Source organism: Scleropages formosus, chromosome 18, assembly GCF_900964775.1.
Source record: "Scleropages formosus chromosome 18, fSclFor1.1, whole genome shotgun sequence".
Lineage (NCBI taxonomy): Eukaryota > Metazoa > Chordata > Actinopteri > Osteoglossiformes > Osteoglossidae > Scleropages > Scleropages formosus.
The window spans coordinates 19,425,056-19,438,474 of NC_041823.1; the positions used below are offsets into that span (position 1 = coordinate 19,425,056).

Here is a 13,419-nt window from a genome sequence, read left to right on the forward strand (position 1 = left end):
AAATATTTTGTATAAATTTTGCTGATTTTACATTTATTTATTTATTCATTTACATTTATTTATTGGCTTATAATGCAAGAATGTTTGAGTCTTTAGCAGCAGATTTAAATTTTAAAAATTTCTGCACTACCTAAATCTCCTTGAAATAACCAGCGCAACTCAACATTTTTCAGTAAATTACTTTATCTGTCATACAGAACTAATTGTTACAATAAATAACTATATGTATTATGATTGTGATGAATAGTCAAACATGTCTGGGTGGCGTAACAGAACTGCATGTGTGCCCTAGGTTGTGGTTTTTTACCCTTAGTTGCCTCAATAAATATACAACACAATAGGAAAAAACACTGAAGAAGTATACAAAGGAATGATACGTTAATAATTTAAACATTAAAATAAGTACTTGGAATTATTTAAGGTTAGTTAGGATGACTGTTGTTTACCAAACTCCTAAGATAAAAAGTATTAGACATTGTTTCTGCATTTGAACACTGGGTATCTACAGTTTATCGAACTCTTTTGAAAAAAAAAATTCTCTATATTTGACAATAATAGAAATTTTTTACTATAAAAATACAGAGATGTACAGACAGAGAGCGAGAGAACTTTCAAAAACGTAACTAGACGAATGAATAGGATAAGATTCTCAATACTAACTGGTTAGTGACTCGCAGGTGTTTGTGTGGGCACATTGGTCGTATTTTCCTTCAGATGCCTGAGCATCTCTCAGTGAATGGGCTTGTTTCCTCCTTCTGCTGCCGCCTCACCTTCCTACTCTGTTCCAGTGAAAACAGAGATATTCAAATGCAAACTCTTGTAGAGTCCAGCATCTTAGTTATGTACTTGTGGCCTGCTGCTAAACAGTCCCGCGTCTGGCAAATTTCTTTGAGGTGGTTTTTTCAAACTGCTGATCGTAAACTGCTGACAGTTGTTCTGTGTTCAAGATTTTTTTTGTTCTCTGTTGTTGGCATATTCACCTAGTAGCCCTTAATGATGATAGGCTTAACCAGTAGGTCATCGGCAACGGAAGATTCAACTTGTAGCTGTGAAAAGAGGGGATATGACGTAGGCATCATTCGTGCCCCCCGCACCCAAAACCTCTCCTTGGTTTTTGACTTGTTGTAAGTGACAGCGATGCTTACCGGTGACGTCTGAAGACAAATAATAGGGTTATGCGGAAGACGAGGAGGACCAGGCAAGCTCATGTTTTAAGAAACCCCCCATGAAGTACGGAAAAAAATTCATTGAACAGGGTGAACCTCCCCAAACATGCAAATTAAAGAGAAGCTGGAAAATATTCAAAACTGTAAGTACTGAAAAAAAATTTCAAAGTACTGGCACTTCTATTGTCATTTGTTCCAGTACTTCTCTCTCACTCTCTTTGTTCAAGTTTAGTTCAGTGTTATTTGTCTCAGACTCACGTACATACACACACGCACAAACCCACCCACACACATGCACGCACACAGAAGTGGTCCACAACATGCTCGCTGTGATGGACAGAGCTAAACGAACCTGTAGGCACTTGACAGAAGGCCACTGGTTAGTCTAGTCTTCTGACTTACGTACACACGCATACGCACGCATCACCATAGGTAGCCTGGACCTAAATCACTGGCCATGTTTTGCATGGAAAGAACAGTTACGTGACAGATTGATACATGTAGATATGCAAGCACAAACAGTCAGCAAACACAATTTCCAGTCTGTTCAGCTGTTTTTCTTTTCAAACATCGAGCAGCTTTCACGTAAACATTGTAGCTTTCCTGCTTACAACGCATGACTATCAAGTCACTATATGACTTAATGCTGAAAATGCTGGAGGGCGAACGAAGGGGTCAGTAAGACAGCCAAAAACGTTGCCTTCACAATATTTGTGCGATAGAACATAAGAAACTTGAGCGGTTTAATATGCTCTGATTTTCTGTAAGAAAATTATAATGAAGTATTTCGGATGCAAAAAGAAGCAATATGGCTGGATTGACGTCTTCAGCTCTCGCTCATGATATCCCCATGTTGAGTTAAAGAGAACAACTTATAGATTTAGTTTCAGAAGCATTTCGACGGAGAGTACATTATGATTTAAACGCCTGACACCAACTAATGCAGAGTTAGACAACCTCTGATCACATACATTAATTAACCAGGACAGCCAGGCACAAGAAAAGTTTCTTTCCTCAGGCCATCTACCTCATGAACAGCTAAATCCCCCCTAGAGAGTAAACCAAAGCAATACACAACGCTATTTATATTTATATTTATATCTATTTATCACATCATATCTCTTACTCACATTCCCTTGCATTTGTATAGAACATACCTGTATTTTTGTATATTGGGTACTTTATATTTTTTTATATATTTTTTTTTCCTTCATTCACATATTCTATCTTCTCATCTGTCTTGTCACTGTCATTCTGTCTGTGCTGTGGAAGTTTCTGTCACCAAGACAAATTCGTTGTATGTGTGAACATACTTGGCAATAAAGCTCGTTCTGATGCTGATTCTGATGTTTCACACATAGGCTTATGTTTCAATGCAGTATTTGTCTAGTGAATTATAGTATTTGAGTTTATGCAAGTATTTTAATCCTAAACTAAGATGACTAATACTTCAGAAACAAACACTGAACACATAGGCCTACTCATGCATGCATATTAGAGACCTGTTCTCAATTTACCTTGTTCTTCTTGTGTATTTGTATTAATATTACAATAATTGATGTGTCAAAAAGCGGTAAAACGACTAAAGCGTGCAGCACTCATCTGATTAGTTTTGCACTGATGAGTATGCAATGAAATTAAAGTGTTGGAATTATTTAGTAATTTGTTGAATTTTGCTTTTTCATATTTTTATTTTTGTGTGGGTTTTTATCAAGGGCCGAATTTCTCTTGAAGAAAAGACAGCAATGTAAGGAACATGAATATGTATGCATATGCTTATGCGTACACAAAGTTTGCAGTGAGAATTTCCCATCTCTTCAGCTTTTTTTAATACACAAACCAGCTGTAGCACAGCACTGCATTTAGTTAATTTACTGTACAAACTGAGATAAAGAGCAGATTTTAGAAAATATCAAATTCTCTCTTAAACACATATTGTATTTTCCATAATTTCAGACAAAACTGGTGGTCCTTCTATTGTCCTTTTCCCATCTCACTCTTTTTTAACAACTAAGGGAGATTGTCTTTTAGAAATTTTTAGAAATTCGTCAATTAGGAATTTTTTCACATGCACCATCAGTATGCATTTTGTTATTGTAAGGCTCTTAAATCTTACTCTTATTTCTGTCTGAATGACCACAGATATTTTTTTTCTAAATTTAAAAGTTATTCACTTGAACTCAACATAAGGGCATCTTAAACAACAACTGAAGTCCATCATGCTGCCCATCTTCCTTTCGTTTACAAATTAGTTTATTGTCACTTCCCTAGATTTCAGAAAATCTGAATGATTTAAGCTGCTCAAATTTCTCGTTTGGTTCATAGCTAGTGGTCCTTTTGCAGTTCTATTTATTCTCCTTCTTCTCTTTGAGGCAGTATAGTGACTTGAAAGTTAATTATACATATCATGTGTACAATAATTACTGGTAAAGTACTTTAGAGGTGATTTGTATAGCCACATTTCACTTTTTTATTCAGATTTTTATTCTTTTGCCTGACAAATTGCAGTCAGAGATCAACCTCACATATCAACCTCATTTCTGCAAACCTGTCACCAAGTTAATCTTAGTGCATGAATATACCCACAAACAGCTTAATTTCTGTGTTTTTACACAAAAAAAAATCAATTTTCTCAGGCCCTGGACTTGCTTCAGCTCCGGGTATATGCCTGACTTCTTGCTGACACACGCAAAGCTAGGTTTTAGCAACCTAATAAGGACAAAATTACTGAGAAACATTATGGCAAAACGAATACTGATATTTATAGGTTACGTGTTCCTGTATAATGTTTCCACCTAATTTAGTTTAAAAGCCTTAAGTATAATTGACGTCAAAACAAAAATGAAAAGAGCTTTGACAAAGACAAGAGCTTCTTCAAACTTGGCCCTTTTCTGTGAACCTGACGTTTGATTCCACTGAGCCAGTGTGTTGTTGCACGCTTTTACAGTAAGAGTGAAACCGCATCTGTGCGCATGCGCACCTGTGGCCTTCAATCCATGTCACTGGAAAATGTGGTGAGTCGATGGCAGCCGATTTCGATCATCTGGTTTCATGCCTTCGTGTTTGCTTGGGTTTCAATCATTTTCAAAACAGGAGTACTTATAAAGTGCACATATGAAACTTAATGGAATATTATAAAACCGTTTATTTTAAAATGAAAAATATTGCACAAATATATTGCAATGGCACTGATGTGGGCTGACGTGGATTAATGTAAATAGTTGATGCTAGTGTCTGTTATTGTACATAGTCCTGTGTTCCTTTCCGACTGGCAGTTATGTTGCTGATGCTTAGTCTGAGGGATTCAAGGGGTGACCCCCTAACCACTGCGTGGAGTAGGGGGGCTTCGAGTGACCTGGAGGAAGTCTCCAGTGTTCGTTTACATTTACGTTTACAGGTATTCATTTAATAGATGCTTTTCTCCAAAGCGATGTACATCTCATAGAAAATACAATGCGTGCATTACATTAACAAAAAGAGAGACTTAGATGCAGACACGTGATTCTAAAGTAGTTTGTTAATTTCCACCATATGAACCAATGTAGATCACACATTACATTACATTACACGAGTAGCTGCGTGAAGGTGTATTCATTGTTCAACAGGTATGATCTCGAAGCTACAGAGCATGAACATTCACCGAGTGCATAAACTTAAGAGATCATGGGAGAAGCGAGTCTGGAAGAGGTGAGTTTAAGATTCTTTTAAAATGTGGACAGAGATTCAGCAGGTCTGAGTGAGAGGCGGAGGTCGTTCCACCACATCAGAGCCAGAACAGAGAACCTTTGTGCTTTTGGACGTTTTGTGCATGGGACCACCAACCGGGCAGAGGTGGAGGAGCGTAGCAGTCTGGTTGGGGTGTAGCAGATGATCAGGTCTTGTAGATATCTAGAAGCAGTTCCATTGATGCTTATATAGGCCATAACCTTGAACACTGAGTCTTCCATTTGATCCGGGTAGCTATAGGAAGCCAGTGCAGAGAGCCAGGGAAGGGAGATACGTGGGAAAGCTTTGACAAGTCAAACTCGTACAGCAACGTTCTGTATCAGCTGTAGAGGTTTGATGGCAGTAGCTGGAAGGCCAGACAGGAGAGAGTTGCAGTAGTTCGGGCGAGATGTCACCATGGCCTGGACAATTAGTTGTGCAGTCTGTTGTTAGATAGGGACGGATCCTGCGGCTGTGATGAAGGATGTATCTGCAGTCCGAGTTATGGCTTCAACGTGCTAAGATAAAGACAGACTTGAGTCAATCATCACTCCTAGACTCTTAGCCGAGAAGGTAAGCAAAATCAGTGAGTGGTCCAGTTTGAAAGAGAGTTCATGGCAGGAAGATGGGCCAGCTGGGAGGTGAAGGATCTCTGTTTTGGAGAGGTTAAGTTGTAAGTGGTGATCAGACATCCAGGCAGAGATTTCCGTCAGACAGGCAGCGATGCGTGAGGAAATGTCTGATGCTCCAGGTGGAACTGAGAGGAAGAACTGGGTATCATCAGCGTAGCAGTGGTAGTTGAATCCATAGGAGGCGATGACAGGGCCAAGGGAGGAGGTGTAAACTGAGAAGAGCAGAGGACCCAGTACTGAGCCCTGCGGGACACCAGTTGAGAGAGGCAGAGGAGATGAATGGGAGCCCCGCCAGACGACTCGGTAGGATCTCTCTGATAGGTAGGACTCAAACCATTTTAGTGCTGTTTCTTTGATGCCGAGCTGACCAGGAGAGAAGAACAGAATCCAGTGGTTGACAGTGTCAAATGTTGCAGACCGGTCATGGAAGATGAGGACCGGGGAGAGGGCGGCCGCTCTAGCCGACTGGAGAGTATCTGACACTGCCAGAAGCACTGTCCCAGTGGAATGTCCAGCTTTGAATCCAAACCGATATCTGTTGAGGAGATGGTTCTGGGTGTGGAATTCAAATAGCTGATCACAGGTTGCCCGTTACAGGTTTTTGACAGAAGAGGGAGAAGGGAGACTGGTCTGTCGTGTTGGACTGAGTCAGGATTGCTAGCTGTATTTGTGTTCATTACCTCCCGGTTATTCAGCGCACATATTACAGACATTGAGTTCTCCCTGAGTAAGCTGGCCTGATGTGAAGTTGCTGTGCTATGCTGCCTAGCAGTGTAACTTTTTATGTTTGTATTTCTTTACTTTTTACTTGAGGGCTGTTCAGAACACTCTGTCTTCTCTGGCATTTTTGTCAAGACTGCTATGGAAAACACATGTATGCATTCAATAAAGAGCATTTTCCTATAACCCTCCAGTAGCTCTATGGGGGGATGCTACACATAAATCACATTTTAAAACTATGCCTCTAACGCTGAAATAATTATTCTTATGCATGAATATTATTATTCTTATGCATGTATTAGGTTTGCTTGAGACTTTCATGTCTGCAGCTAAGTCTCCTTCTCTCAGTGTAATGCATAAATTGTACTAGCGTTTTGCGAAAACACGAAAATCTGCATTTGGGAACAGAGAACCGGCTCGGGTGCGACTGCGTGAACAGGGACATTTTATTGTGGAGCGCTGTGCGTGAGAGCGGTGCATCATGGGATTGATCACAAAATGGCCGCGTCTACGAAGTGATGTGTGTTTCTTGGCGGTGGCAAACTGGGTGCTGAATAACAGATCTCGTCTGTAAATGTGATTGTTGGCTGTATTTGTGTTCATTACCTTCCGGTTATTCACCGCACATATTATTACAGACATTAAGAGTCTTCTCTGAGTAAGTTGGCGTGATGTGCTGCATGATAATTATTGATATGTGATCAGTAGTAGCAACTACTTCTCTCTCTCTGACTTCATGGTTCATCATGATTGTAAAATGAACTACATAGCTACGCAGCTCGCATTAAATAAATGTGAAAAATCAGCGTTTGACTAGCTTGTGGGAATCATCATGTAGTTTCCAGGCTTACGTTACGATGATGTTGTTGTATCGACGAATGACATTGATTTGTCATTTTTGCGAAGCACTGCTGCAGCCACGTGAGTGAATGTGCTGGATTCGGGAGCGTTAACGGAGTGTAAATATCTGTAAAGTTTTTAATTATTGGCTCTCTGACGAGAGAAAGACCTTTCCCTCATTCTCTCTCTCTTTCTCTGTATCTCTCATTCATTGTGTGTGTCTCGCTGTGTTTCAGGCCAGGAATCTGGAATGTCTGCGGTAGGGAAGGTGCTGAAGGCCGGCCTGTCCCTCTGCCAGTCGGCGCTCTTCCTGTCGGCCCGCTCCTTCTCCAGCGGTACGCAGCCATGTCCTCCTTCAAGAGCTCTCTGAGTGCCTTCTGTCCCCAAGGCTGCGTTCTCAGTGCTCCCTCAGCCACCATCCACCTCCTAGATGGGTCAGGTGTAGCCCTGCGGTATTGGGTTGCCTCCCAAACGAACGGATAAGTGACCGGATTGAACTCGGCGAAGCAGGTAGCACTTCGTTGTTAAAGACGGAGCTGCGAGGGCTTTGCCTGCTAAGGTTCCCGTGAAGACCGTCCCCGTCGTACCTGCTTTTACGTTGCGTTTAACCTCAATGTCCTTAGTGGAACTGCTCGAGTGCGCGATTGGATGAACTGACGTGAACTTCCCTACACGTTTACATGCTTTGCCTTCTTGCTGTTGTGTTGGTTAGTGATTGCATTTTCTGTCACCCGTTGGCTCTTTTCAAAATTAAGGTACTTGTCCCTTTGCTTTGCAGGCGTGTGCAGTAGAATTCGTATGCATGCAATTCCTCAGCCGAAGAATATAGACAGATGGACGGAGAAGCGCACCATGTTCGGTGTGTATGACAACGTTGGAATTCTTGGTAAGTCAGTGTCTGAAAGCATCAGTAACTGTTCCCTGCCTTTGCCCTGAGCAGGCCTTTGAACGGAATTAACATGTTTATGTTTGGTTTTTATTAATCCACGTAACAGTGTTCACACGTGGCTCTAGATTAACTGTGTTTTATGTACATTGTATATTTAAGATTTATGCAGTTAACCTCCCCAGCAAATAACTTTCCACTTACTATTTCTTGTTACTAAATTTACATATTATCTCTAAAATCCCATATTTTTCCTTTTAATCAAATGGTCCCAGGTGATAATTTCAATCAGTTGTACTTAACGGTTTTTTGTCATGCTACACTCACTTAACATTACTGTTCATATGCGAAAACATACTGCTGGTACATACCAGCATGAAAATGTATAAGTTCTTTTGTGTTCTGTGTTTTCATTAATTGCTCACATTGACATTTATTAAATGACTGCATATGCTATGGAAGTTTCTTGCTGTGAAGAGCCGTTTAATGACGTTAAGGTCAAACAGGGAATTTCTTTATTCTGAGTTGAAAGAATGAGATGTCAAGGAACAAAAAGCCAAACCACTGTCAAGAAACAACAGATCTTATTACATTTTAGTACAAGATCTGCTGCAAAATTTTGATGCTTATGTCTGGCAGTCTTTGAGTTATATTTCTTGGGCAATTCAGTACGAAAGAGTTTAGTTAACATCATGTTTTCATCATATATGCTTTTATTGTAGATCTGATAATTGATCACTAACTTGCTGTGACATTTGAGTGGTCAAAATGTGGAATGATCACAACAAAACCCAGGAAGACAGCCTAAAATGAATATGCTCTGCTTTTGAAGAAACATGATATCATACTGCTGGGAATCAAGACTTGTAACCTGAAGGTAGTCAGTGCAAACTTCACTCCCTACTAATGCTGCGGCACCCTTGAGAAAGGGACTTGTCCTGCATACTTACCCAGCTGAACAGATGCTGTGGGCACAAAAGCATTAGCTAAGCAGCACACAATAAGAAGAAAATAATAATGGTAATTTTAAAAAAAAGATAATTTGAAGCTACACTGAGTCAGCACTTTGTCTGTCACTGACTGGGTTGTTCAGATTATCACTCATTGTTGGTTGGCCAAGGAACAGCACAGAGGGCCCAATGGGCACTAATCTCTGTCATTGCATCAGATAGCAAGGCTGCCAGAGCTTTGACTCATCACACAGGGAGCCAAGTAATGAGTCACAGTCTAGTAGCAACTATGCTGATGGCTATCAGTTCTTAGCAATGTGTGCAGTACAGCAGTATGCGGAAGGTTCTCTGGGACCTAGGAGTGTTGAGTCGCTACGCACCAAACAAACAGGCTGCACTGCACTGTATGTTTGTCAAGTGCTACAAGAATCTTGTCTTGTAAATCGTTATGTAGTTTTGTGGTTAGAAGTCTGGGCTTGTTGCCAAAAGGAACATTAGTATTAAAATATAAATATTTATGAATAGTAAAAGCCCACAGAATATGTCTGTGCTTCAGCTATTCTGCTATATTGGCAGGCATATGAAATAATCTGCTATGGTGCAGATTTCTTGATGCAGTGTGATTAGGCCTGAAGTTCATCTTGTGTATTGCTGTCATCTCCTGGCAAGAGTCCAGAATGCAGTTTCTTTTTATTTTACATGGAATGCAGATTTTGTTTAGACATTATTTTAATTTTTATATTACTTTAATTCATAGTCATAAGACTCATTGAAGCAATTTTACAAATGTCAAATATTTACTATTTTTCAATGTAAAGTTCTTTAACTTCGGAGTATGTATGGGTAAAATAGTACACCATGGCTTGCATAACAGGGTTAATGCATTTTGTGAAGTTACACTAAAAATTCTTATTGTGAGTGGATTCATTGTTTCATTTTTTCATTATAAAAGTTTCCCCAGATGAAAAACATGTCACTTAAAATTAAAATGCTGGTATGTATTTTATGCATGACAATAAAGACAACATATTTCAAAATAATAACAAAATTAAATTAATTCGGGCAGCAGAGTGATGCAGTGAGTAGTGCTTCCACCTTACAGCGCCTGGGTGGTATGAGAGAATGTGGCTTCGATCCCTGCTCAGTCTGTGTGAAGTTTACATATGTTCCTTGTGTCCGTTCGGGGGTCCTCTGGGTGCCCTGGTTTGCTCCCAACAGTCCAAAGACATGCAGTTAAGATGAATTGGTGATGCTAATTTGTCTGTAGCAGTAGCAATACCTGCAAATCCTGTGGCACCTGAAGATAAACCGGCCAAACCTGGGTTCTTTTCGGAAACGTACAGGAAAAACTGAATAGAACAGATAAAAAAATGTTATTTTTATAGACAAGACTAAAGACTACCCAATAAGTATTGGGTGTGAAACAGGGTACACCCTGGACCGAGACATTTTTGATAATTTGGCTCAGATGTTTGTGATTTGAAGTTCACAAGGTCACTTTGCCTTTCACTGTGCAAAACACACGTACAGTATGTATTTAGAGGTGCTGTGTAGTCTTAAAATCAGGTGTTTGGCACTAGATCTTCATTTGATCACAAGACAAAGGCTTTACTAACTTTTGTGTAAGGTATATTAATGCAGTTACTACTTGTGCTTTAAATTATTTGTTTGAAAGGTACATGTTTTTGTGTGACTGCTAATAAATAGAAAAACATTGCCAGATTGACTCCAGTGAGGGAGCAGCAGGTAGTGTAGTGTTGAGAGCACAATTCAAATCTCACCTCCTATTGTGATACCCTCGAGCAAAATACCCAAAATTGCCTCTCTTCTACGGGAGGGATTGCATAAGCAATTGGTTGAAAACTCACCTTAAATGCTTATATTCTCATTGAGTTTGAAAGTGAACATTGAATACCTTGAAAACTTTACTTTTTAATTCTGATTCTTTGCTTAAATATTTGCTGCTTTTGTCATTTTTTGCCACTTTTACCACTTTATCTTCACATATGTCTCCATCATAATTGCATATCGCTTGTTGCCAGGGCTGTTAGAATCACAGTCGATATAAATTTTGTGGAAGTTGAGGTATTAAAGCTACTAAGGTTGTCCCTCATTCCTTTTGTTTGTGTCACTTACTGCCATCTATCGTCTAAGTGGGTAAACACACGTTACATTCCCTCTAAAGGACAACAATTTTAGGAACCAAGTAGGAAAATTTGCAATTTTTTTTCTTTTTTTGGCAGGGGGACACCCCCAAAAACTTTATCTATGAACATTAATACATTGGTATGAATAAATTTAAGATGCAAGTGTAATTCTTAACTGCTGAAATTCATTTGCTTATCATTAGTCTGGTGATGGCAGCATGGTGGTGTAGTGAGTGGCACTGCTGCCTCACAGCACTTGGGTGGTGTAAGAGAACGTGGGTACAATCCCTACTCAATCTGTACAGACTTTGCATGTTCTCCCCATGTCTGTGTGGGTTTCCTCCAGGTGCTCTGGTTTCCTCCTACATTCTAAAGATGTAGTTTAGGTGGATTGGTGATTCTGAATTACACAGAGTGTGAAAGGAAAGTGTGTGCGGCCATCCCGCAACCAACTGACATCCTGTCCAGGGTGTACCCCTTTTCAGCCTTGCGCCCACTGCTTTTGGAATAGGCTCCAGTTCACCTCACTTCTGCTCTGGACAAGGTTACTGAAGATGGTTGGATGGATGGATGGATGGATTGTTTGGTGTGTGAAGTTTGAGAAAATGTCGTTTTTGTATTATACATTGCAGTATCAGTATAATAAATTCTGTAAAATTACAAGAACATCTTAAAGTATAGCACAGGCTGGTAGGAAGATCTGAAAGACCTCATTTTGTTCTCTTAATTCCAGTACTGAGCTTCTTTTTGTCAACAATGGTGTGCGTATTGATGCAGTACTTTCTTCTGGTGCATATTTACAGTCCTTTGGCTCTTGTTATATGTCCTAGTAACCATGCTGAATGAAACAAAAGGATGGCATTTTGTTAATTCTTAAAAGTACATTATGCTGAATATATTTTCATATGTACTTGATGAAAGTATGGAAATAAGCATATGATGGGAAATTTTTTATGTACCATTTGGAAAAAGTTGCATTTTATGATTTTTGATACCAAATATTTAACAGTCTCAAATAATTAGTACTATGTGTAGTTATGTAAATTTCAATGCTATCTTTGCACACTCTAATCTTAATACATTGTAATTGTGTCACAAGTGTGTAACAAGTCTGTTGGGTATTCTGTAGGTAACTTTAAGGCTCATCCAAAGGACTTGATTGTGGGCCCAGTGTGGCTGCGGGGTTTCCGTGGCATCGAATTACAGCGCTTGACACGGAAGAAGAGGATGGTTGGAGACAGAATGATGGCAACAGATCGTCACAACCTGGAGAAAAGGATCCGCTACCTTTACAGGCGCTTCAATAGATATGGCAAGCACCGCTGATCAGCGTGCGCTTCCCGGCCTGGCGGCACTCGCATGGACTCAGGAGTTGGTCCTGTTGAAATGGGCACAGGTGCGGAAGACGTCATGCTGTTTGTCTGAAGAATTTTCTAGTGTTTTCTGCATGTTTGAAGTACCAATAAATTTATTCCAAGAATGATGGGAATTTATTGTGTGCTTTTACATCTAAAGCATTGCCAAATATACAACTCCTAGATGTTTGTGATGTAAAGACATTCATAAGATCAATACCCACCTTTCAATCTGCAAAACATATGGACAGTATACTGTTAGAGTGCTGTGTACTGTCACTTTCAAACATTTGAGTGTTTACCCTCAGCTGATGGAGTAAAAATTAACCTTTCTGCATAAAAATTGGCACATCTTTGTAAGTAGCTTCACACTGTAAGCTGCTTTGAGAAAAGTATCAGCTAAATGAAGCACTACATGTGCTGTTGTTTTAATTTCTATTAATCAGCTGCTGGAATTTGATATCGCTGCTGTGATCAAGTATACAGTTGTTTTATGGAAGACGCCAAGTGTGTATTTCCTTCCCAAAACATCCTGATACAAGCTGTTGTAGAGAGTAAGATATCTGTTGTAAAAGTAAAATGAAGGTGCAATGGGCAAAACCGCACTGAATAAAAAAGGCATTGTGTGGAAAAAATAGTGTATATTTTCATGACCTATTGCAGCAGTTTTATATTGGCATCTGGTAGCACAGTGGTCTGAGCTGCTGCCTTGGACCCAAAAGTTGCAGGTTTGAGCCTCATCTCCAGCTGTAGTGTCCTTGAGCGCAAGGTACTTACCCTAAACTGCTCCAGTAAAATTACCCAGCTGTATAAAAGGGGAAATAACTCTAACTACCTTAACACTGTAAGTCACTTTGAAGACGAGTGACGGATAAATGCAAATATTGATCGTGTTAGAAGAAGATCCAGTCCATTGCATTAATTTGTGTGATGTTGTAATGTTTATGTAAAAATCACACTGTGTAGTAAAATTGTATCATTGGCAAACCTAGCAGCCTTAGCTGTATTTATTGAACCC

The 13,419-nt window shown here is 39.8% G+C and overlaps 1 protein-coding gene across 5 annotated transcripts; it reads left to right on the forward strand.

Moving 5' to 3' along the window:
- The first annotated feature begins 1,235 nt into the window (after positions 1 to 1,235).
- mrpl51 (mitochondrial ribosomal protein L51) lies at positions 1,236 to 12,526 on the forward strand. Of its 5 annotated transcripts, none has more exons than XM_018735186.1 (4): positions 1,236 to 1,309; positions 7,300 to 7,398; positions 7,842 to 7,949; positions 12,176 to 12,526. In XM_018735186.1, the coding sequence occupies exons 1-4, from the start codon at positions 1,273 to 1,275 to the stop codon at positions 12,370 to 12,372; spliced, it is 441 nt and encodes a 146-aa protein (XP_018590702.1). In that variant the 5' UTR covers positions 1,236 to 1,272; the 3' UTR covers positions 12,373 to 12,526. The 5 variants fall into 5 exon arrangements, with proteins under 5 accessions (XP_018590702.1, XP_018590709.1, XP_018590735.1 ...); XM_018735193.1 differs by lacking the exon at positions 1,236 to 1,309 and adding an exon at positions 6,714 to 6,881 and having other exon boundaries at positions 12,176 to 12,524; XM_018735219.1 differs by lacking the exon at positions 1,236 to 1,309 and adding an exon at positions 6,716 to 6,743 and having other exon boundaries at positions 12,176 to 12,524.
- The last annotated feature ends 893 nt before the right edge of the window (positions 12,527 to 13,419 follow it).

Coding starts and splice junctions, on each gene's coding strand:
- mrpl51 (XM_018735186.1), top strand. CDS start 1,273: ATGCAAATTAAAGAGAAGCTGGAAAATATTCAAAACT. Junction 1,310..7,299: donor GCTGGAAAATATTCAAAACT/GTAAGTACTGAA, acceptor GCTGTGTTTCAG/GCCAGGAATCTGGAATGTCT. Junction 7,399..7,841: donor GGCCCGCTCCTTCTCCAGCG/GTACGCAGCCAT, acceptor TTTGCTTTGCAG/GCGTGTGCAGTAGAATTCGT.